The sequence below is a fragment of the Poecilia mexicana genome, unplaced genomic scaffold (genome assembly GCF_051168715.1).
Source record: "Poecilia mexicana isolate PSO_F unplaced genomic scaffold, ASM5116871v1 scaffold_21, whole genome shotgun sequence".
In the NCBI taxonomy this organism is placed as follows: Eukaryota; Metazoa; Chordata; class Actinopteri; order Cyprinodontiformes; family Poeciliidae; genus Poecilia; species Poecilia mexicana.
In genome coordinates this window covers 21,152,090-21,175,489 of record NW_028263390.1, presented here as the reverse complement: position 1 = coordinate 21,175,489, position 23,400 = coordinate 21,152,090, and the positions used below count along the sequence as shown (strand labels likewise).

Genomic DNA, 23,400 nt, shown 5'->3' with positions numbered 1-23,400 from the left:
AAAACTGGACCATTCTGCAGGTTTTTTATTTAACTACTTTAGGATTTTTCATACAATATTAGAAATGCCTAGAAATGTTAATGCCTAAAACGGAATAACACAGAATTCCTTAATAAATGTCTGGTGGTTATCTTTCGGATTAGCGATCAATAACTGGACAGCAAAACAGGCTTTTTATAGAATTTGAACCTAAAACTACAGATAGAAGGTTTTTTTTTATCTTAAATGCAAAATAGATACATTTTTGGCCAGTTTTGGGTTATTTACTGCTTCATTTCAGTAATCCCTTCACAATTAGTTCTTTCAGCCTTAATATGTTTTTTTGTACAATTTTGACTTGATTACTCTTCAGAGATTTATATTTTTTTAGCAATTGGCCGTTATTAAATGTATAATCCAATTAATCGCTTACTAAATTAGTTGATGATTATTTCAGTGATTGATTAATCACGATTAATCATTTCAGCCCTAATATGTTTTTTTAGCTAATTGCTCCTCTGAGAATGACGATCTTCCTGAAATTGGTCTTTTTTTCAGTCTGTATTCTCCAATTAGCGATTAATCGATTACTAAATTAGTTGATTATTTCAGTAATCGATTAATCGATTCAGCCCTAGTTCAAACACAAAACAAACAATCTGATTGGCTTAAGGAGAGACGAAGGGATTCCCACAAACAAAAGTAAATTAAAGTGAACGATGAAACGGTGGACAAAATCTAGACAAACACGTAAAAGAGGGAAAATCTAAGAGCTGAAAACCCTGAAGGGTAGGAAATGACAGATGAGTGGATGGAGGGAGGTCTGGGAGTTTAGAGGCGCCTGGCTCCTCGCTCCGGCTCTACCTTTATAGCTTCCTGGTGGGGGGACGGAGCTGGGTTTGGCAGGAAGGGGGGGGCCTGTACTGTTGGAGTTGTTGGCTGGCGGTTGGAATGAGCCAGACAGGAAGATGCCATCAGAAAGAGGGCGGGGCTTGCGCGCAGTGGGCGGCGGCTGAGGCCGGCTCTGAGTGGGCGCGGCGGAGGCCGGGAGGTCGCCGTACGACTTCCTGGTCGCCGACAGCTTGGCCTGACCTGATTGGCCGCCGCTCCCTGCCGAGTAGGCTTCCTCCTCGTCTTCGTCGTCGCCCGCGTACGAGACGAATTTGGCTGTGTAGAGCGTGTCGGGCGAGATGACCTGTGTTTTGAGGTAGGAGGTGTTTCTCTGTGGTGGGGGCGGGGGGGTGTTAGTAGGGTTGTGGGGGGCGGGGGGGTTGTAATCCCGAGGCAGCGGGGGCCGATACAGACCGGCCGGCTCATCGGGCGTCAGCAGCTTTCTCTCTGCCTCCTCGTGCTGCCGCCGCCGCTCGGCCTCCAGACGGGCGTAGTACTCCTCCTCCTGTCTCCTCTGGGGGAGGGATAACCTGTTAGTAAGCTCCGCTCTGATTGGCTGCCACCAACACTGGATGCTAACACGCTAATTAGCTAGAAACACAGCTAGAAGCTATTCAACAAGCAACCACCCACCTCTCTGTGACTCGCTTTGACAAACTAACCCTAACCTGACTCGCGCCTGAAAACGCCGCACAACCGACGGTCCAACATCGACGGCCTCAGCTGGGACATTTTATTAAAAACTGCGCGAGTTTTTCACCAAAGTTTTAGCTAGTCAAATTTAAGACTTTTTAATGCTGTGTTGATTGAAATTTAAGACAAAAAACTAAATATAAAGTATTGATGGAGGTAAAAAGCAAAAACTGAAATCTTAGGGGTGAATTTGTGGCTCTTGTATTTCTTTCTAAGTATATTTGCAATGCAAGAACAAAATCTTACAAAATATTTCTGGTATTGTTTCTAGTGTAAATATCTTCGCACACTTGAAATAAGAAACGTAAGAGTAGCTTTTAAGCAAGAAATAGGGGTTTGTTTCAAGTAAATAATTCCTTAATATTGATGAAAAAGTACTTGTCTTATTTCAAGAGTACCAACATGTTTGCACTATAAACTAGGCCAAAAATACTTTGTAAGATTTTGTGTTTTTGCAGTGTGGGTAATTTTAGCATTTCAGTTAAAGTTAGAATAGCAGCTAATGCTAGTTGTTTGCTAACATGTTTTTGGAAGCAGCTTACCGAATGCTAGCAGATAAGCAAACGCTAACATTTCACCTCACTGTAGCTTTGAAGCTACTGTTCCCTTGTAGTAGCCTTTTTGCTAATTATAGCATATTGATGAAAAATATGTAACTGCAGGTTTGCTACTGATAGCAATATGCTAATGCTAGGGTTTCTGGGAATGTTGGCAGCTTCTAAGTAAAAGTCTTAATTTTTCAGGTTCTTAAAACATGATGGATCTGAAAACAAACAGGATCTAATCAACTGAAACTGACTGGACAGAATGTGGCTAACTTTGTCAAGAAACTGATTTATTTTCAAATATATATCCATCAAATATATATACATATCTATTTATGTAATTTATTGGACAATTTCCTGAGTTCATCTTTCGTTTCAACTATTTAAAGGGAGTAAATGTGAGGAAAATCTCCCCAATGAGGCCCCCGAGTTGGAGCTACAGTCGACCCTGACCATCAATTACATCTAAGAAAAGTCCTGAAACTTGATAAAAATGTTTGGATAAAAGGTTCTGATCCAACTCCTACCAGACCCACCGGGTCGTTCCCTCCCTCTCTGCATCTTTGCTTTGTTCGATCAGGCTATATGTAGCGGATCTCAGTTTACATTGTGAGGTTTTGTGGCTTTTTCTTCCAGCTTCCAGGCCACCCTGACTCCTAGCATCTCGACTTCAGAGGATGAAGCTACGCTGGTGGGGGAGAGATTTGGATTTCAGGGTCTGCTCCGGGTCTGATGTGAGATTATCTTCCATCTCATGTGGCGAGGGTCGGATCCGATCTGCCTGGACAGTTCGGCCTGAAGAACCTGGGAGGGATTAGCGGCTGTGTGGGCTCCGGGTTTATGAATATGTTTGGCACGGATGAGAGAGGCGATATTAGCTTCTCTAATGTGTGTGGGGTGAATGGTTTGGGGGAAATGTTTGGGTGGAGAGTGGGCTGCATTCCCTAAACACACGTTTGGATGCTGGATGGAATGGGAATAAAAAAAAATACTAACAAAATTAAAAACTCAGCTCTCCCCCTAAGAAAACTGCACCTTCCTGACAACAACATGATGGGGAAACTCATGCTTTCTGGTGGGTGGGAGCACAAAACATGACACAGCAAAACGTCACAGAGGGTGGGAATGCTCAGGATGACAGCATGCAACGGGACAACATTACATTTAATAAAACAGCATTAAAAAATACAAAATAAATGAGATTTCTACCAGAAAATGATGCTTTTAAATAACCAGCGGTCTCATCACGGTGAAACAACAAAACATGGACGACATTTGTTACAACAAGCAGCACAAATGTGCATGATGGTATGAAACCAAACCGCTGGTTATTCAAAAACAAAAATATCTCATCAACTTAAAAGAAAAAGGTTGGTTATGATTGCTGCACACTTTATGCAAAAAAAAATCTAGTTTATGTAAAAAAAAAGACACACTTAAAAATATTGAACAGAATAAGGAAAAAACCTAAAATATTTCTGAAAATAAACATTTATTTCAAGTATTTAAATAAGTGTGCATAAGTTGAGGATGTTTGAAACTCCAAGAATTAGACCAATGCCTTTAAATCATACCCAGTTTATCACAGATGTGATGAAGATTTAAACAAACTGAGCGTCAGCAGCTGCAGTGCCTTCACAATCAGCTGTCCAATATGAGCAGCGTACGGCAAGCCATTGTACCATTTAAAAAGAACAAAACTGATCTCTATTTCCCATTTAAATTACGTGAATAATTAAAGATTTTGGAAATGTACTTTCTGACATTTGAATGCATTTTTTAATGTAATAAAAATGACTATCGTTGAGCAGACGATAGACTATCATTAAGTCATAAAAATAGAGCATAAACAAGCAGATTCTGGCTTCTTTTGTCAGCATAATCGTTGTGAAAGAGAATGTAATACTGGTGAAATGTGGTTTGTTGCTAATGCATTTTAAAGTTACTTAGTTTTCCTGCATTTATATTAAACTGATTTAATTGAAGTTCATCAAACTCGAATTAGCAATTTAAACCTTGTAATGCTTCTACCTTAGCTCATAGCTTGGAAACGTCATAAATGTTAGTGACTCGTGTTTCAGCTGCTTTCTGCTGAGTTGTTAGAGCACTTTAGATTAAATACCTTCTTAAAAACAGGATTTACATTAACACCACCACATTGGTCTAATCCCAGGAATTTCAGAGAAAAATCTTAGTTTTAAACGTTCGCCATCTTTAAACGAACATTTTCTCAGACAGATGAACCGACCTTTTCCTCTGCCTCTCTCTTGACTCTCTCCTCCTCCCTCCATCTCCTCTCTTCCTCCTGCTTCACCCGCTCCTCCGCCTCCCTCTTCCGAATCTCCTCCAGCTGCTGCTTGCGCCGCCGCTCCTCGTCCTGCAACTGGTTTTTCACACACAGACACACACACACACCACGCCATAAGGCAAACATGCAGACAGGGAAACAATTAGAACAGCAACAACCACCGAGGTCCAATCAAGCAATCTGAGATTATTTAATCTCCACTTTCTGGACGCTAACTTGAAGTAGCATGTTACATAATGTCTCAATCTGCTGCTCCAGCACAGCAAAAACACAGAAACGCACACGTCCGACCATGCAGACACCAACATGCAGCAGCAGCAACCAAAACAAAGCAGCAGCAGTAAAGCTCCAACCTTCAGGACTTCAATATGCAACATTTATCTCAGAGAGCTGCAGAAATGCATTTAAACCAGTAAAAACATGACAAACAGACCAGTTTCTTTTGGCTGGATGGCGGCTAAAGGGTCAGTTCAACCAAACTATAAATAGAGGAAACTTTCTTGCATCATGTGGAAAAGAAAAGACAATAAAGTGAACAAAGAAATGTTTAGTGAACTAACATCAATTTAAAAAACTGCAGATTTTTGCACATCATGAATATCCTACAAAATAGCTTGCTCTGATTGGTCAGCTGTAAGCCCCGCCCACCAACCTGTACCTGCTGCAAGTGGAAGTTTATTTTAATCGTCACAAAAACAGTGCAACACTGAGAAATCTAAAGATCTAATGGGAGTTTTAACTCAGAGGTTTGGTGTTAAGTATTTAAGTTAAGAATGATATTCTTTAACATTTTAATTCTCTTCATTTTTAAGCTTTTTAAAATATGGAAAAAAATAAATACATACATTTTTATTACATTTCTACTTAGTATAACTTGAATTTTCTTAAAAATGGCAAAAATGCAACAAATATATTCAAACAATAAAAAGGAAAAAAAAATTAAAAAATGTGCAAAATAAAACCGTATAAAAACTAAAATTAAAGTTTATTCAGAATTTGCTTCAGTTCTCAATTTTTAAGCAAAATACAACATATTTATTGTAATGCTTGTTACATTTTGATTTAATAATTTTATTAAAGTATTTATTAAAAACGCATCAAATGTGTAATCTACAAAATAAACGTAAAATAAAATGTATTAAAAAATAGAACTATAAAAATATACTTATTACTTATTTATAAATTGCTTTTTTAAATTCTGTTCTATTTTTACTGTTTATTGAATATAAAGCTATACAGAATAAATTTGTGTTATTGCTTCTTACATTTCTATATATTATAAATTGTATTTTATTAAAGAAACTTTGCAAAAAGGAAAAAAAAAGAAACATAAATGGGAAACTTTTTTTAAAAATGTAAAAAAAAATTGAAAATTCTATTAACTCACCATAAAACTAAATAAAAATATAGAAAAGAAAGGAAACTTTTACAAAACTTTTTTTTATAGTTTAATAACTTTCACTATTCTCTGTATTAATCCTGATTATTTTTCCTGTTTATGTGGTGTAATATGAGCGTCCAGGCAGACGCCTCTCTCAGCCCCCTGCAGGTTTTTGTTAGTAAAACATGAATTAATTAAATTTGACCCCGTGGTTGAACAGACCCTTAGATAAAACGCTCAGCCAGTCGTGCACAAACAGATGGATGAACAAAAAGATGAAGAGATGGATTCAGGGACGGCACAACGACATGATCCTCATGCATGGGTCTCCATCGGATGAATCCAGCCATGCAGCTTCTCCCTCCATATTCACTCAAAACAAACATCACCAGCAGCTTCTAGGCCTTTTTTAAACCCCAAACTTCCCCCGATTTTTCCCTCGTTTTTGATGTTTTGAGTGGACAAAGAGACGGAGCGCTTCGACATCAAACATCCCAGAACCGGCTGCTCTTTAGCCCCCCAATCACTCAAGCTAACCCCAAAGAAACAGCAGCTGTGGATATTAAAATATGTGAGGGGAGACAGAAAGGAAACGAGGGCAGGTGGGCAGCCGAGACAGAAAACAAGGAGTGATGCGAGGGCAGGGACAGGAAACGCGCCATTAACAGGAAGAACATACCAAGTCTAGAACAGAGATAGCTGGGACAGCAGTCTGCTGCTGCAGAAGAAGAAGAGAACCAAGAGTAAGAGAGGGAGGGCGGACAGAAAGAAAGAAAGAAAAGGAGGAAGGAGGGAGGGAAAATACCAAAATACTGAGAAAAACGTGGAGGAGTGGAGGAGATTTTATAAATTTAATAAAAAAGGAGGAGAGGAGGTGGAAACGGAGGAGCAAAATATGTAAGCAGGAGGAAGGGGACATTAAAGTGAAAACATTACTGAAGCTCGTTTATTAGTGGCCATGGACTGGAAAGATGTTAATTACCTAAACATAATTATATTCCTATTTAGAGACTCAAGATGGAGAATTTTTTTATACATTATAAAAATCAAAAACATTAATCACATTTCTCCCTGCCAATTACTCACCTGGCTAATTAAGGGTTAAATAAAACAATACAAATTGTACAAATTATTGATTTGGGATGGAAATAATTTTCATGATTTTGATTTTTCTTCACATTCTGACACAATTTGGCGTCACGGCTTTGAAGGAGCTGCATTCAGAAATCTATTTAAAAACATTTTGGGGGTTTAAATATCTATTTATCTAGTTCTTTAGTTGAAGATCAAAAGGCATTTAAGAATTTTTCTTTATGTATATAAAAATATATCAAGTTTACATTTGCTTCCTCTTGTGCATCTTCTATTTGCACAAAAAGTCAATTTTTACAGAAAAAACTCAATAATGCAAGTCAAACTTTAAAAAAACATTTAACTGAATACTATTTCCTATCACTATTTTCTATACTGGACATTTGACTTGTACTCTAAACACGGTAACACAGCGAAGGTTTATAAAAGAAATAAACGAATAAAAAAGGAACATTCATAATAAGTTTGAACCATTTCAGGATTTTACTGTTAATTTTACAAGAGCTGAGGCAGCATGCATAAACAGTGTGTGGAAAAACAAATATTTCTGAATCTCATTGAAGCAGGGAAGAAGCAGCTGATCCGAGGCATTGATTAACTAATCAATAAGTTTGAACGCCTCCGTAAAAGTTAAAATTTATCTACAGGTCAATAAGTTAGCTTGATTTTAGGAAGAAAGTAATTTTTCCCAAAAATTGGTGTTTGCAACTGAATTAACCAAACAAAATCTGGACCAATTTCTAATTGCTGAACAGTCAAACACGGCGTTGGAGGTATGGTGATGTGGGCTGAAGTGAGTCAACCACAAACATGTGAGGTACTCCATCTTCAAATACAATTCAGAAACATTTTAAATAGCCCAAAGGGAAATAAAATGTTATGGTATCTTAAAGAGTCAGAGTAGATCTCCTGTAGCAGTCAGTGCTGCAACAAATCAGAAGAAGCCTCTGACTGAAGACTGTATTACGACTGTAACAACATGACAACAGCTCATTGTCCAGGTTTCAGGGACGACGTTTAAAAGTAAAATGTCCTGGATGACATCAAGCAATGCTAATCCACCTCATTTGCTGTTGCCACATCTTTTCTAAGTCTCTGTCAGGCCGTTTGGTTAGAAAGCCAGGCAGAAACAAACAAAAAAAAACTAAAATAGGAGGAAAAATAAAGAAAAAAGAGATGCTAAAGTAGGGGATATAATCAATGTAGAAGATTGTTTCACTTTTCTGGGATTTGGGGTCAAAGTTCAGGTATCGTTTGCTTTACAGATGTGTATAAATACCTTGTTGCCATGGTTACGCACCATAACAACTGTCTGAAAGTTAAACACTAAAAACAAGTCGACCCTGAACCCAAAACTGGTTCATCAACAACTCTACAACAGAAATGGATGTTAATGGCCCAGTCAAAGTCCAGATTTCAACCTTCTTAAATAATATCCACAACTGAACTGAGGAATGTAGAGAAAAATGAATCCAAATAAGACGAGAGCGATATAGATCCTCTTTCCACACACTGTTCCTGCATTTCATCTTTAGCTTTCAGTTTAATTTGGTTTAAACTGGATCAAACTTTCTCTATCAGATCCCTGCTGCTGTTGGGAGCGAGGAAGCCGATTAGCAGAACCGTTGCCCTCCTTCCTGCCCATACCCGGCCATCCACCCTTCCAGCCAATCAGATTTAAGCAGTGCAGCATGGCGAAGCGATGACAGAAGCATGTTGCAGATGCACACTGCGCGACATTCACGGCGGAGGAACCGGTTTCCTCCTGTAGCGACTGAAAAGGCGGTTCTGTTTTTCTCCCCATCAGCCTAATTTTCCCGCGACTCGCCCTTCCTCGAGCGCGGAGCTGCGGATTTGTTTCTGGACTCTGAGCTGATGGGTAAGGCGGCTTGAAAAAAACAGAAGTCAGGTTTAATACTGCCAGACAGCCTGCGCACATGACAGAGTGGGACCTCTTCCTCCAAGACAAAATCCTGCTTTCCGCCATTTTAAAACATGGCGACCGACCGACTGTTCCTCCGTCCGTCCTTACCCTGGCCCTCTTCTCGGCCTCCAGCCTCTGCATGATCAGCATGGCGTCCATGTCCTCATCGTCCTCCTCCTCCTCGTCATCGTCGCTCTGTTTGGACTCCTGCAGCCGCTTCTGGAACTGCCACTCCAGCATCAGCTTCCGGAGCCGGTCGCTTTCTTCCGCCGTTCGCTCCGGTTTCGCCTGAGAAACGGCAAGAATGTGAAACGAGAACCTTTGAAGTGGGGAAAAAACTCCAAGCTGGATAAACTTGAGTGCTTAATGGATTCTAAGGTTTTATTGAACAGATTATGACGAGTTTATGGTTCATACAAAACATGTTTTTTACATTTCTTTGCACAAAATCATTCTTAGATAATCAGATTTTCGTCTGCTCTTTAAATCCAAATAAGATGCTGCTGGCCATGCCCCCACAACTAAACATTACTCTCACACGTGAAAATGGCTGCAAACAAATGTGGAGTTACACAACTGTACATCTTTGAAAAGCAGAAGTGGAGCCTCCTGTACAACCAACAAGAATGCAGTAAGTGGTTTCTGAATGGTAAGTCAACAGCAAAACACTCGTCTTTTCCAGCAGCCATTGTACAGTGGGTAAAACCAGCTGACCAAATGTGCTGGAACTCAGCTTAGGTTGCTAGGTAACAGGCAGAACTTTGCTGGGGTTGCTAGGTAACAGTGTAGTGCCCTGGAATGTGACTTAAACATAAATTTAAGACTTTTTAAGTAAAATACACAATAATTGATGCAACATTGGTTTCTGAATTATTTTTATTAATGTCAAAAATGTTTATTGGAATATTCTGAGTTGCTTGTTTATTTTCATCTATTAAAATCACTTCGATGGATAAAAACCAACAAGTGAGACAGGAATATATTATTTTTTGACTTTGCTAATCACAGTAACTGTTGCCCAATAATTCTCCTGTATTATCTCTAAAACATTTTAGGTTAACAGAGAGCGCTGCAGTTGGTGATTAACAATAATCATCATGAATCATATCTTTTTACCTGGAGCTCCTGGATTTCTTTGTCCAGCAGATCCACGATGTGGAGCTGCTGCTGCTTCTCGGCCTTCTCGCGGGCGTCTCTCTTCCAGGGATCCGGAGACAGGCTGTCGCTGGTGGACAGCTCCTCCTTGCTGATGGTGATGTACTGCAGGTCGCGCCGCTCGATGGTCCGCGGCTGCTGCTGAGGAAGCAGCTCCCTGATCACCGTGTCCATGGCTGCAAACGTCCAACAAAATGATTCGCTTTACAGATACAAATCTGAAAACTTGTGGCCAAACGTGCAACTTTTCCCTTTAACAATAGGAATCAATTCAGAAAACAAGGAAGGGTTTTTAAAGATTACATTTTTCACAAATGGGCTCCTTCAGTTCCACCCGCCGCCATCTTGTTTTACAGCTTCTATTAATTTGGACTTTGAATTTAAATCAACTCTACAACAAAATATTAGGGCCAAACTACAACTTTGATTTTTGATGAGAGGAACAAGAATATGGTCATAAACAAACTTCCAGAAAACTGCAAAACAGCTGAAACACTGAGTCAGTTTAGAGCTGCTTTCATATTAGAGGTGAATGATTTTGGTGGCTCATCTAAACGTAATGTTTGTTAGACACTGAGAAAAAGAGTCAAATTAATTTAAAAAAAGTGTTGGTGGGCTTAATTCTCTTCTGTACATTGTTGTGGTAAAAATGTGTCTTTGTGCTGATATAATGACTTTATAATCATAATAATTTCTCATATTGTGGCCCTAAAGCTCATAGAAGGGATTATTAAATAAAAGAAAAAAAAGAAAGAAACTTCTTGAAAATATTTTCTGAAATTTTGTTTCTGAAATTTTCCAGAAACAACAAAGTAAGAAAAAATATATATTAAAACTGGATCTGGTATGAAAAAAAAGAGCTGATTTTATTTTTATCGTCCTAAAACAAGGAGATAATTTTACCGGCAGAGTTGGCGGCGGCGGGCGGCGGCACGGCGGACCGCGGCAGGCTGGACAGCTTCTCCGGTCTGGAAGGCAGCGGCTGCGGCTGGGGGGCGTGGTAAGGCTGGGGCGGCGCCATGGAGGCCATGGGCGGCTGGTGGTGAGGAGGCGGCATGGCTCCACCGTTGTTATGGGGCTGGACGGGCATGACCGGGTTGGCCCGGATCTGACCCAGCTTCCTCTCCTGCTCCCTCCTCTTCCTCTCTCTGGTAAAAACAATAATAATAACTGCATCTATAAAATACCAACAACAACCTGCTAAACAGGAGAAAATACAATTTTCTAAACTAATTATTACTCCTCACTCATCTGCTAAAAGATGTAAATGTTATTAATTCGGATGAACAGCCAGGAGAGACTGGTTTAAATTATTTTATCGTATTGCTGTATTTTACATCTTTACGAATGAAGGAGTGAAACACAAAATTAATTGTATTTTATATGGAAAATTAATCTTAGACATTTTCTGAACTTGAAAAGTCGAAAATTTTCCACTTTGTGCTCAGCAAAGGTAAATTTTTTTTCTTGTAAATTTTATATAAGAAAACAGCATCACTTCAGTGAACGCTTTAAACAGAATTTGATCATGATTAATCTGGTTAATTGATTCATCCGATTAATCGTTTCAGCTCTAGATTCCTCGACCAGCTCTGGTCTGAAGTCCTTCCAGGTGAACCAAACCCACCTTTCCTCCTCCAGCCGGGCTTTCTCCTTCTCATACCAGCGCTGCTGCTCCTCCCGTTTCTTGCGGTCGGCGGCCTGCTGGGCCGACACCGGGCTGATGGTGGTGGGCGGCGGCGGCAGCGGCAGCTCCGGCTGCGGGTCGTAGGGGTCGGGGTAGACGGCAGGCGGCGGCGGAGGAGGCGGCGGCAGGTCGGAGCGGGACGGCGGCTGGACCGAGTGCGGCGGCACGATGTGAGGCGTGTTGGGCGTCTTCCACCGGCCCGGCCCGGTCTTCTGGTTCTGGCCCTTGTTTGAGGACGAGGAGGAAGCAGAGAAGTTGAGCTGCTCCTGGCTGGACGTCGAGGACTCCAGCGAAGAGGAAACCTGCGGCTGCGGCGTCCAGTGGTCCAGCGGGGCTCCCACACCTGGAGACAAACAATAAAACATTATTTAAAGTGTTTATACTAGATGGACCTTCACTGACCTTCATGTCCACAAGTCACCAAGATCAGAGGTGGTGAGACATGGTAAGCTGAAACGATTAATCGGGTTAATTGTGATTAATCAATTATTGACATAATCCTCAACTAACCTGGGAAATGATTAATCGTTAACTGGATTAATCGTCAAATATTTTAGTAAAAAGTTAATCATTAACCGGACTTCAATAGCGGCATTTTGCAGAAAAAGAACAGTCAGAGCAGTGATTTAGCAAAAACTAAAACAAATTATATAATTAAGTTAAATTAAAACATAATGGTTGGAAGCATTGTAGCTGCAAATGTATTTTTTCCTGCAAATGATCAATCATTCCCTAAAAAATGCAGTGTTATTTCATTTTAGGCAATACAATTTTTATTTTCTTAATTTAAAAAGGAAGTAGATTGTTTATTTGCATTTTTATGTATTTCTAATAAATATTGTTTAAAATAGGATCAAGTGGTTCAATAAAAAATATGCAGAAGGTTTAAATTTTTATACGATTATTATTATATTATATTATTATAATTATAATATAATATAATATTATATAATATATTATTATTATTATTATATTATATTATTATTATATTATATATTATTATTATTATATTATATTATTATATTATTATTATAGTTATAGGGATGCAGCTAATTATTATTTTAGTAATCAATTATTCAGACTAATCGTCTGCATCCCTATAACTATTATAGTCAGTGGTGGAGAAAGTACTCAAAAAATGTACTTAAGTAAAAGTACAAATACACAGTCAAAAATGTACTCAAGTAAAAGTCAAAGTACCACATTAACATTTTACTTAAGTGAAAGTAAAAAAGTACTGGCTTTTAAAAATACTTAAGTATTAAAAGTAAAAGTACTTGCTGAATACATAACCTAATTGCTAATATCATTAAGTGAACTGATCGTATTTAATTTTAATACATCAGAAATGTGCCATTTTAATGAACAATGCCACAGATTAAACATGTTCTTATTGTGTTTATTCTCTGTAACAGTTTAGACTTAGATATGTGATTCTATGAATCATAATTTCAGGGATGGAAACATCTTGTCTCCTGTCCTAACATAGCATGAACATTAGTGACATTTATTTAGAAAGAAATCCAACAGAAAGGGGATGGAAAGAAGGTGGGTGGAGGAGGACATGCAACCAAGGAGCCACGTAGCAGAGTTGTAGTCAAGACCACCGAACCCGAGACCAAGACCAGCGCCCTGCGCTACATGACACAATAAAATTAAGTTTATCAAAATTGGTTCTCAGATTGATCTGAAAGATCCACATTCCCATAAAAACACCTAGATGTTAAATACTTAGAGCTGAAATATATTTAACCAGTATCAATTAAAACTCATTTCATTCTGTTTTGCTTTCATCGCTGTGCTACAATCCGCAGAGGTCTCCTGCTATCCCTAGAAAAATAACACCCTGGACGGTTGCCCATATTGCCCATGTCAGAAACCACAACTGAAACATCGCAATTAACGGTAAACAACGTTCAACTATGAACACTGTCCAACGGCGCAACAAGAAACCAAGCAGAAGGAGCACCGTGACTGTTCTCACCCTCCCTCCCACTGCGATGTTTGCCACCATGACAGGAGACGAAATCAATCAATGAGCATGCTCTGTGTTCATTCAACTTTTACTTATTCGGCGATTAAATAAACGTGTGTATGTGTTAGCTACTGCAGTGTACACAAGAACAAAGAACGGCTCCCAGTGAGGCTTCAGTCCTTAGGACTTAGTAAAGATCCGTCCAGAAGAATCGGATCGTTCCTGAATGTCATATTACTATATTCCACTTTGGTCACAGCGTTGTCCCATATATGAACACCTCAGTCAACACACAATGGCATGAGTGACAACTTTTTTTCATCGCAGATGCAGCATGTGTCTCAGTCAGTACAGCTAGCTTTGCTAGCATCACGTCCACAGATCTTACCTTTCTTTAAGCTTTCCTTCCAAGTGACGCTAAAAGTTGCACGAAGTCCCGTCTGTGAAAGCGAAGCACTGCTGATTTTACATGTCACCATATCTTATGGTTTATGCAGCGCTATTATATTACTAACGATTAGACGGATATCCACAACTGCGCATGTCTGGAGCTCCGTGCGAGTAAAGGTGGAGGCGATGGGTGACAACAGACACTAAGTCATGTTATTGCTTGGATTTTACGGCGCCACCTTAAGTCCCTGAACGTCACATTTTAACGGAAAAAAAAGCTCAATGCGGCGTGGATGTAACGAGTAACGCGACGGTTCTGTAGAAATGTAGTGAAGTAGAAAGTACAGATACTTACTGTAAAATGTAGTGGAGTAAAAGTAGAAAGTATCCATTATTAAATCTACTTAAGTAAAGTACAGATACACGAAAACTGTACTTAAGTACAGTAACGAAGTACTTGTACTTCGTTACTTCCCACCACTGATTATAGTTAACATATTTCCAAATGCCCTGAACGATTTCTGCAGTAAAAATGATTTATTAAGGGCAGTTTGATACTTAATCTTGACTTCCACCTCTCAATCTGAGTTTTAATTTCATATTTAAAACAATAAAGGTGAACTAAATTAAAAGTGTCCTCCATCTACAGAGAAGCAAACTGCTTTGGCAAAATAATTTTCCTTCACAAAATAGGAATAAAGTGAACATGTTTTACGATATTCACATGTTTCTCTATTTACTCAATAGTAAAATAAGTAGATTTTATAGATCTGAGGTTATTTCATCCTGTGGTTGTTTTGTGAATGATGATGAGCAGTGAAACATTTTTACTCCATTTTTTTTTTGCTGTTTTTGTGCCATCAGGAGTGTCCATGGCTCAGGTTTCGCTCTCCTACCTCCTGGCGGACCTCGGTGCTGGTAGTCCAGATCCCGGTGCTGGTAGTCCTGCGGGTAGAGCGGCTGCATCCGCTCATCCGGCCTCATCATTCCCACCGGAGGGTACAGATCTTCCTGGGAGTGATTAATCCTCTGCAGAGATAAAAACGTAAAAAAAAAAGACATCAGGAAACAAGAAAATCATTGATGGGAGGACAAGCTAAATAAAAGGACAGTAAATTAATGGCCAATTCAGTCATTCAGGACTTTGAAGGATGGACGTTTTGAATGGTGAACAAAACCAGTAACTTTTTTTCCATTTTTTATTAATATTTTCCAGCTTTTATTGGCATATAAGTTCTGCTCTTTATGGAAGAAGATTTGTTTTTATTTGAACCTTGGATCGGCCCTTAAAGTTTTAGAAACCTCACTCATATCAGACACAGAAAAATTTAATTAACTTTTAAAAAACATAAAAAAAGAAATGAGGAGCAAAAAAAAGCTTCAGAGAAACAAGAAAGCTGTGCCATACCTGCATGCTGTTGCTGTGGATGTTGTCGACCACAGGGAGGCGCTCTCTGTCCTCCATGCCCTGCCAGTGCTGCGGGGGTCCCTGCCCCGGACCCACCACCCGGTCCTGGCTCTTGGAGGCCGGGATGGTGAAGTACTCCCTGGGGTAGGTCTGGGTGGGGATGGGGTAGGCCTCCGGCCGGGGCGGGGACGGCTCATCCTGAGGGGAAAGAGAGGGACAGCTAAACACCCAGAAAACGTACAAAAACCAACAAGATTCAGCTAAACACCCAGAAAACGTACAAAAACCAACAAGATTCAGCTAAACACCCAGAAAATGTACAAAAACCAACAAGATTCAGCTAAACACCCAGAAAACGTACAAAAACCAACAAGATTCAGCTGAACACCCAGAAAACTTACAAAAAAACAAGAAAATTCAGCAAAACATACAGAAAACTTCCCTAAGTTGAGACTGGAACCACATTTTTGTCCAACGTGTGTGAAATTTTACTCGTCAGTGCCACATTCCTCATTAAGCTGCGACAGGTTTGAATGCTACAGGGCTGGTCGAAGCGTTTTTGAGGCCCAAGCAGATTTTAATATGAGCCCCTCTTACCGACAGATGCTTCATAGTTCCTAGGCTGCTCTAAGTGTGTAACATACAAAATCTTACCAAGTGTTTTTGGTCTAGTTTCTACTACTTAAGACAAAATTAACAAATTCCTTAATATTGATGAAAAAGTACTAGATCCAATCCCGTTCCAATGCCTGATTTCACTTATAATGAAATAATATACATATGAAACAAGTACTTTTTTAAAATCAATATTTAAGAATTACTGACTGTAATAAGTCTTAGTTACTTGTAAGCTAGATTTGTCTTATTTCAAGGTTACTAAAATATTTGCAGAATTAGAGCAAAAAAGATTTTGTGTTTTTGCACCTAGCATACAAAACACAAGTAAGTAATGTAAGTGAGCTTACACTGCACCATTGTACATTTTACCCTTATGGAAGATGCAAACTAAAATATAAACATTTGCATTTTGATATGTAGAAACAGACAAACATTGAATTTACAATAAAGTTACAAGTTATTACAAGTGTGCCAACTATTAAAAACAATACAGAAGTAGTTTAATATGTATAATAATTCAAAAATTAAATGCATCTTTTTGCTCTTGGGCTCCCCTGGTGGTGCGGGGCGTCTCTGCACTTACATCTGCACACAGGTTCCCGGTGGAAACGGAGGTGATCTTGGTTCCCGGTCCTCCAGGATAAACCGACTTGGTCGCAGGACTCTGGCCCTGATCTGATGGAGGGAAACAAAACGATGTCAAAACAAACTGTTCACCGTTTGTTTTTCCAAATGCAAACATTTCCAAAACATTCGCTGCCAAAATATTCCACTGGTTTGTTTCTGTGTCCGGGTGGAGCAGCTGAAGAAAAACACCAGCAGAGGTTGGTAACACAGTTCCAGCCTAAAAATGTTTTCCATCCTACAAACCTGCAGAACAGATCTGGATCACAATGAAAAGGGTTTTTACTCTTTTCAATAAAAGTAAAACATTTGATTGATCTTTATTCTAAAACTGTGCAGTTTGAATATCAGAAATCAAGGACTTTCCAGAGGATTTGAAGCACCTGTATGAACTGTGAAATACAGAAATGAGGAGATAAGTGAGGTGATAATGAGTGATAAAGGTGATTAAAAGCAGGACTTACTGGCTACGTTGGGACTGGATCGGTGGTCGGCCCTGTTCTTCAGAAGCCGGTCCTCTCCGCTCATCTTCTTTGGTTCTGCGTACGAGTCCCAACCGGGCTGCGGACTCTCCGGATCGCCGTTCTGCACGGCGTTGTTGTAGAGTTCGAAGCCCTCGCTCTTCGGACGCATCTTCCCATTCTTATCGCGGCCGGACGCTGGGAGACGGGAAACGACGACGACAATCAGAACAAACATACATTCAGGAGCCAAAAATAATTCATTCAAAAACTCTTCTTAAAAAATAATTATAATTTAGACATTTTAAATTCAGAACACAAAGTTTTTATATATAAGTACTTGGGGTGAAACTCTGGAATGATTTAAGCATAAAACAGTTAAAACGTCAGAAGCACCGGCCCTCAAGGCCTGGAGTTTGACCTTTGACCCCAGAGTGACTCAGCAAAACTGAACGGTTAAAGATGCGTCTCCCTTTGTGTGCTACAAGAGAACACAAAGTGACGTCCAGCTGGGAAAAGAGAGAATTACTCATGTTTGAACTTTCAGTACTATTGAATGTAGAATAGAAGATCTTTGAGACCAGCCACTCTGTTTCATTTTGCTGTGTGTTTGGGAGAAAAGAAGATTTCCTTAATCAATCTCGGGTCAAATTTCAGCAGACAAAGAGCAACTGAGAGCCAGACAACCCTTTAACCTCCACTACACCGTGTGTGTGTGTGTGTGTGTGTGTGTGTGTGTGTGTGTGTGTGTGTGTGTGTGTGTGTGTGTGTGTGTGTGTGTGTGTGTGTGTGTAGCTTTTCATGGACACACACGGCCCAACTGTGCTGCACAACAAAGACACCCTGTGTGGACATCCGCCCGTCTCTTTGGTTGGTATCAACATTTAAATGGATTTTTATGAATAATTGACAAAATTTTAAAATATTAATTTTTTTATATTTTCCCCACAGTAAAATTTAAGCATTTTTAAGGCAAGTTTTCAAACTTTTCCAGCAAAAAATGAACTACATTCAAAACCTAAACACTGTTTTGGATTAATTTCTCCTTATTTTGCGATAGAAACGATTAAAACTGCAACGGAAGTCAAGAAGGCGTGAGTACCTCTCTGCATCAGGGGGCTGGGCTGGTTGAGGAGCGTCGCCAGGCCGTGGTAGATGGCTCCCTGCTTGGCCACCTCCAGAGTCACCACAGAGCCCGTCCGCGTCATCAGCTCTGCAGCCCTGAACACACACACACACGCGCGCACACACACACACACACACACACACACACACACAAGACCATCAATCTCCCAACTTCAAGGAAACTTTCCCCGTGATGTGGCCGTTTAAAGTGACGCAACAGACAGCCAGGGTTTACATCTGCGGTAACGAGCTTCATTAAGCGGCTCCGTCTTTGATCCAACCGTCTCATGACTCCACTTGAATCTTTCCACTTTGCTGACATTCATTTTTGCACTAAATCTAATTTTATGTAAACAGACAGCTGGTAGTTTGGCTGTCAGTGACATCCTGATAGAGAAGCTGCACTGAAAAACATGAGCGGTTTTAGTGAATTTAAGCTCCAGATGGTTTTTACAAGCTAGAAGAATCAAGAATCACGTCTTTATTTCATTAGATAAACAGAACCATTTAATAAATTACATATTTACATTCAGACCAATATTCTCAAGCCTTTATGTCAATTATGATGCCAGTGAAAACAGGACTTAATGTTAGAATAGGAATGGGTATTTATTGTATTGTTTATCATTTATCGTGATAAACTTAAAACAATTTTGATTTGTCATCACAATAAATTCCAATATTGTTCCTCTTTAAAAATAATATTACTTAATTCTCCTAATATTCTGACTTTATTCTGGTAACATTAACGCTTTATTCTCGCATTATTTTGACTTTATTGTTGCATAAGTTATTAATCTGACAATTTGAATCATGAAGCTTTAACATTTACAGTAGAGCTGAAACGATTAATCAGATTAATCGTGATTAATCAACAAATTTAGCAATTGATTAATCATTTAACTGGATTAAAAAACAGTCATTTGTTGAAAGAGCAACATATTCAGAGCAGTAATTAAACCAAAACTGAGCAAAAAACACATACATTTTTGATTTAGGATGGAAAACATTCTTCTTTTTTAAATATGTTCTACCAGGACTCCTTCAGGGTCAGTTTTAGCTTCTCCTGTTTACAAAAATCTGCTGTTATGCACTTTATGCTGTCCAGTTATTAATAAGTTAAAAAATAATCAACCGACTAGTCAAGCAGAAAAAGATGAGCTTTGCACATGTTCATGAGTTTTTCTAGGTGCAGATGCATCGTTTGCAATAAATGATCAAGCGTCAGTAAAGGAATGCTTTTTAATGGATCTTAGGGAATTAAATGTTTATTTTATTTTAAAAATGAATTTAATTACTTTTTTTTGTTGTATTTTTAGTATATTTCTAATACTGTATAAAAAGGCTTATGCAGTTAAATGAAAAAGCAACAGAATATAGCATTTTTTAAATCAAATTAATCGATTAATCGTCAGAATAATCAGTTACTAGAATAATTGTTAGCTCAGAGTTAAACAACAGACTAAAATAAAGACACGTTTCCTAGAAGGTGGGGCCTGAGGACCAAATTAACACCTTCATCATCGACCAGAGGAGCCAGAGATTACAGATTTGTCCCTCTGCTGTAATTTGAGTTCAGTCTGGATCCACATGTGTAATTTTCTTCACCACATTCATGTTTCCAAACCCTGTAAACAGATGATGCACTTGTTTTGGATCCACGTTTTGGGAATGAAACAGATCGTTTCGGTTTAGCAGGGAACCAGCTCCAAAGGAACAATTTGGAAAAGTTTTGAGCGGTTCCAAACATTTTGTAACAATCTGTTTAAACTTGTTTGAAGTGAAGGAAGAAAGGCGTTCAGGGAATTACAGAAAAATGTTCCAGTTCCAGCCTCGTGCTGCACGCAAATGCAATTAAATATATTATTTGTAATCCGGCTCAACACTGGGTCGGCATAACGACACCAAGCAACAATCCTGTTGCTTTATTTGTACTATCCAAGCAGGAACGCGCCCTTTTCTACACTTCTGGACCCATTTTGACTCTTTGGACCCTCCACAACCACTCATTATAATTTTGGGTAAATAAAAAAATATAAATTTTTATTTAAAGAACTACGTAATATTTTTAACTACAATAATATTTTGTCTTTTTTCATGAAATAATTTTCATTCCCAAAAGAAAGAAAATGTATCCATCTTCTTTTTGTAAAAGTTTGTTATTCGTTCAAGACTTGAATATAAAAATAAAACTGGAAAAATTATAATTTCCTGTATTAAATGATCAAATAATAATTGATTTGGCTTAAAACAATTATTAAAAATTGGCTAACATTTTTAAATATAGATATAAGAATTGTTTTTCCTTTTTAAGTGGAATAATTAAATTAAATATCCACGACAGTCTGACTTTAAAACTATGAGCAAAATGTTTTTAAATCTATTTTTCTTAGATGAAAAATTCTTTCATAATTTTCCACAAATTTATCCATCTTCTGTAAAAGGTTTTTCTACATTTCAAAACTTCAGAAGTGAAAATAAAATGGTTATTGTTGGAAAAATGACAATTAAATTCCTGTATTAGATATTTGTCAATAATTATAAGCTGTGTTTTTGTAACAGTCAGGCAACATTAGCAACTCTAAACCAGTTTGAGTTTTTAGCTCTTATGATATTAAAGGTGCAGACTCCTGATGTAATGCTATGCAATTTCCATGCTAATCATTTCCTGTTCTTACCTCTCCTGCGACAGACCGACCAGACTGCGTCCATCAACGCTCAGCAACTGGTCACCTGCTGCCAGACGGCCGTCCTGCAAACATCCCGTAGTAAGACACTGCAAGATTTCCAAACGTCTATTTTTTTAACATTTTGCAAAAACTCACCTTGTCGGCCGCTCCGCCTTTCACCACAGACTTGATGTAAATGCCGAGTTTCTCCTGTCCGGCACCCTGCAGAGACGGAGAGGAAAACCGACAGAAATGAACATCGATGTGCGCAATCTGCGTTCACAAAGTTTAAAACAACACGGAGAACTAATTAAAACAAAAAGATAATATAAATATCACAACGTTGAAATGAAACACAGCGGTCAGATCCAACATCGTCACCAAAGTCTGCTGCTAACAAAACGTGGTTCATGAACGGCTTGGAGCCGGATTAAACCGCTTCTGAAGTTTACAGATCATTCACATAATCCATCAGCTGAGTGACAACAAACCTTTCCATGATTTAAAGTGTAGGAGAAAAGGCTGCAGCTCACGGTTATTTAATTAACTGAATATTTTGACGATTAATCGGATTTTAAAAAATAGATTTTTCATTTAGCCACATAAGCTTTTTTTATACATTGTTGGAAATGCAAATAAACAAAAATTTTTTTAAACATTTGAATCCCTAAAATTCAAAAACAGCATTTCTTTATGAACTATTGATCATTTGCAGCAAAGAATGTATCAGCAATTAAAAAAATACTTCTAGCAACATGAAAAACTCAGATCTTTCTGTTTTACTTAACAGTGTACGCCTGATTTGTTTACCATTTCTGGGATTAAACTGTTAATAACTGATAGCAAAAGCTGCTTTCTTTTGACAGATTTTTGAACAAAGAAGCTAAAGCTAATACTTTGGTTCTGGGTAGAAAAGGTTTACAGAAAGAAGGTTTTTCATCTTCAATATTTAAATATTGAAGATGAAATATTTTGTAGTTTTGGTTTAATTATTGCTCTGTTTTTGTTTTTGTAGTCTATATACTCCAGTTAATGATTAATTGACTACTAAATTAGTTAATTATTTCAACAGTCTATTAACCTATTAATCATTTCAGCAACGCTGCTGGGAGGGAAATGTAATCGTTCATTCCAGATTTGCCTTGTGATACAGAAAAAGCTCAGTGTTTTGGAAACACGGTTTGCTTTTACAGGTTATCCAGTTCTGCATTCCTGAGATGAATCTGAGCTTGGACTCCTCTGGTGTCTGTATTTGAAACCTCAGGGTCTGAAGATTTACTCGTGCAGATGATTTGGTTTTGTTGGTGTCTGTGAGCAACAAATCAACGAAGCAATTCCTCACCAAATGAGAGACGTCACTGTGCAATGTAAACATTTTACTCTGCAAAAAACTGTCAAATGACCGTTAAAAATGTCCAAAAACACAAACATCCCCCAAATCCTTTAATCAGAAAGGAAATGCACAATTTTGATGCAACAAGCAAACAAACCTGGCTAAGTCTAGCCAAAAATATTGCACTGTGCAGGACAGTGCGATCTCAGTACTGGATATCTGGGTTTTGCATAAATAAGAAAAGTTTGACTTGCAAAGAAACAAAAACAATTAGTTAAAACTGCATTGTAATCTTGTTTATGCGTTGCTTAGCGACAGCGGAGAGCAGGTTGTTCTCCATTATCTTGCACAACGTTACCACAAAGTGTCTGACTCCTCTGGTGCTGTAAATCACTCCTCGTTCCTTCTGTTGCTCAAGAAAATTTTAAATGACTTCGGCTGGATGTTTGGGCCCCAAATGCACAACAAGTGCAGAACAATAAGAACCTAAAAGTTTCTGTATGACAGATAAGATTGAATGTAAACATCCACAGAGATTTGATAACATCTGCTCAAACTGAAATAGTTTCTTTGCGAATCAAGCCGCACCGTCAGTGTCAGTAACCAGAGACAGAGTTTGATTTCCAGAAGGTTTACTGTGGAGGGATATTATTAGATGGCTCACACGCTTTTTATCCGCTTCTCGACATGTTTATCCTTGGAATCTGCAACGGCGCAAACAGAAACCAGAAATATTCCAGAGAAATGCCCGAGGAGCATTTCTGGCATTCAGCTCCAATAAACGCAGGGTTTTTAGGATTTTATGAAGCAGAATGAGACGGTGGCCGACTTCAGAAACATTTTGATTACTTACAGCTTTTCTCGCTGCAGTTTGTGTGAAGGTTTGCTCCACTAAAATAAATGCAGTTCTGCAACAATCTAAACACGATTTACAGACTTATCTGTTAAAAATGAAGCACTTATGAAGAAATTCTTGTTTAAATGTCGGGTAAGAAGGCCAGCCATAATGACTGCTGTCTGTGTTTTTCATGTTTTTGTCGTGAAAGGAGTGAACTTCCTGTTAGGGACTGTTTGAATACTGCAGCCTCTGTCTCAGACGGAGCCACGGCTTCATGCTTGGGGCCAAAACAGCTTCCAGAGAC

The 23,400-nt window shown here is 38.7% G+C and overlaps 1 protein-coding gene across 14 annotated transcripts in view; it reads right to left on the bottom strand.

Annotated features, from left to right (window-relative positions):
- afdna (afadin, adherens junction formation factor a) overlaps positions 1–23,400 on the bottom strand; it is a 106,122-nt gene that overhangs the window by 6,851 nt on the left and 75,871 nt on the right. For 7 of the 14 annotated variants that reach the window (XM_088001855.1, XM_088001861.1, XM_088001856.1 and 4 more), the window contains 13 exons: positions 21,082–21,147; positions 20,935–21,008; positions 18,234–18,352; positions 17,135–17,329; positions 16,630–16,721; positions 15,429–15,626; positions 14,917–15,049; positions 11,596–11,998; positions 10,872–11,116; positions 9,930–10,144; positions 8,922–9,101; positions 4,357–4,491; positions 844–1,384 (listed from right to left, as the gene is read on the bottom strand). In XM_088001855.1, the coding sequence (XP_087857981.1) occupies positions 844–1,384; positions 4,357–4,491; positions 8,922–9,101; positions 9,930–10,144; positions 10,872–11,116; positions 11,596–11,998; positions 14,917–15,049; positions 15,429–15,626; positions 16,630–16,721; positions 17,135–17,329; positions 18,234–18,352; positions 20,935–21,008; positions 21,082–21,147 (2,596 nt within the window). The remainder of the gene's footprint in view (positions 1–843; positions 1,385–4,356; positions 4,492–8,921; positions 9,102–9,929; positions 10,145–10,871; positions 11,117–11,595; positions 11,999–14,916; positions 15,050–15,428; positions 15,627–16,629; positions 16,722–17,134; positions 17,330–18,233; positions 18,353–20,934; positions 21,009–21,081; positions 21,148–23,400) is intronic. The other 7 variants (XM_088001863.1, XM_088001865.1, XM_088001866.1 and 4 more) reach the window with 4 other exon arrangements.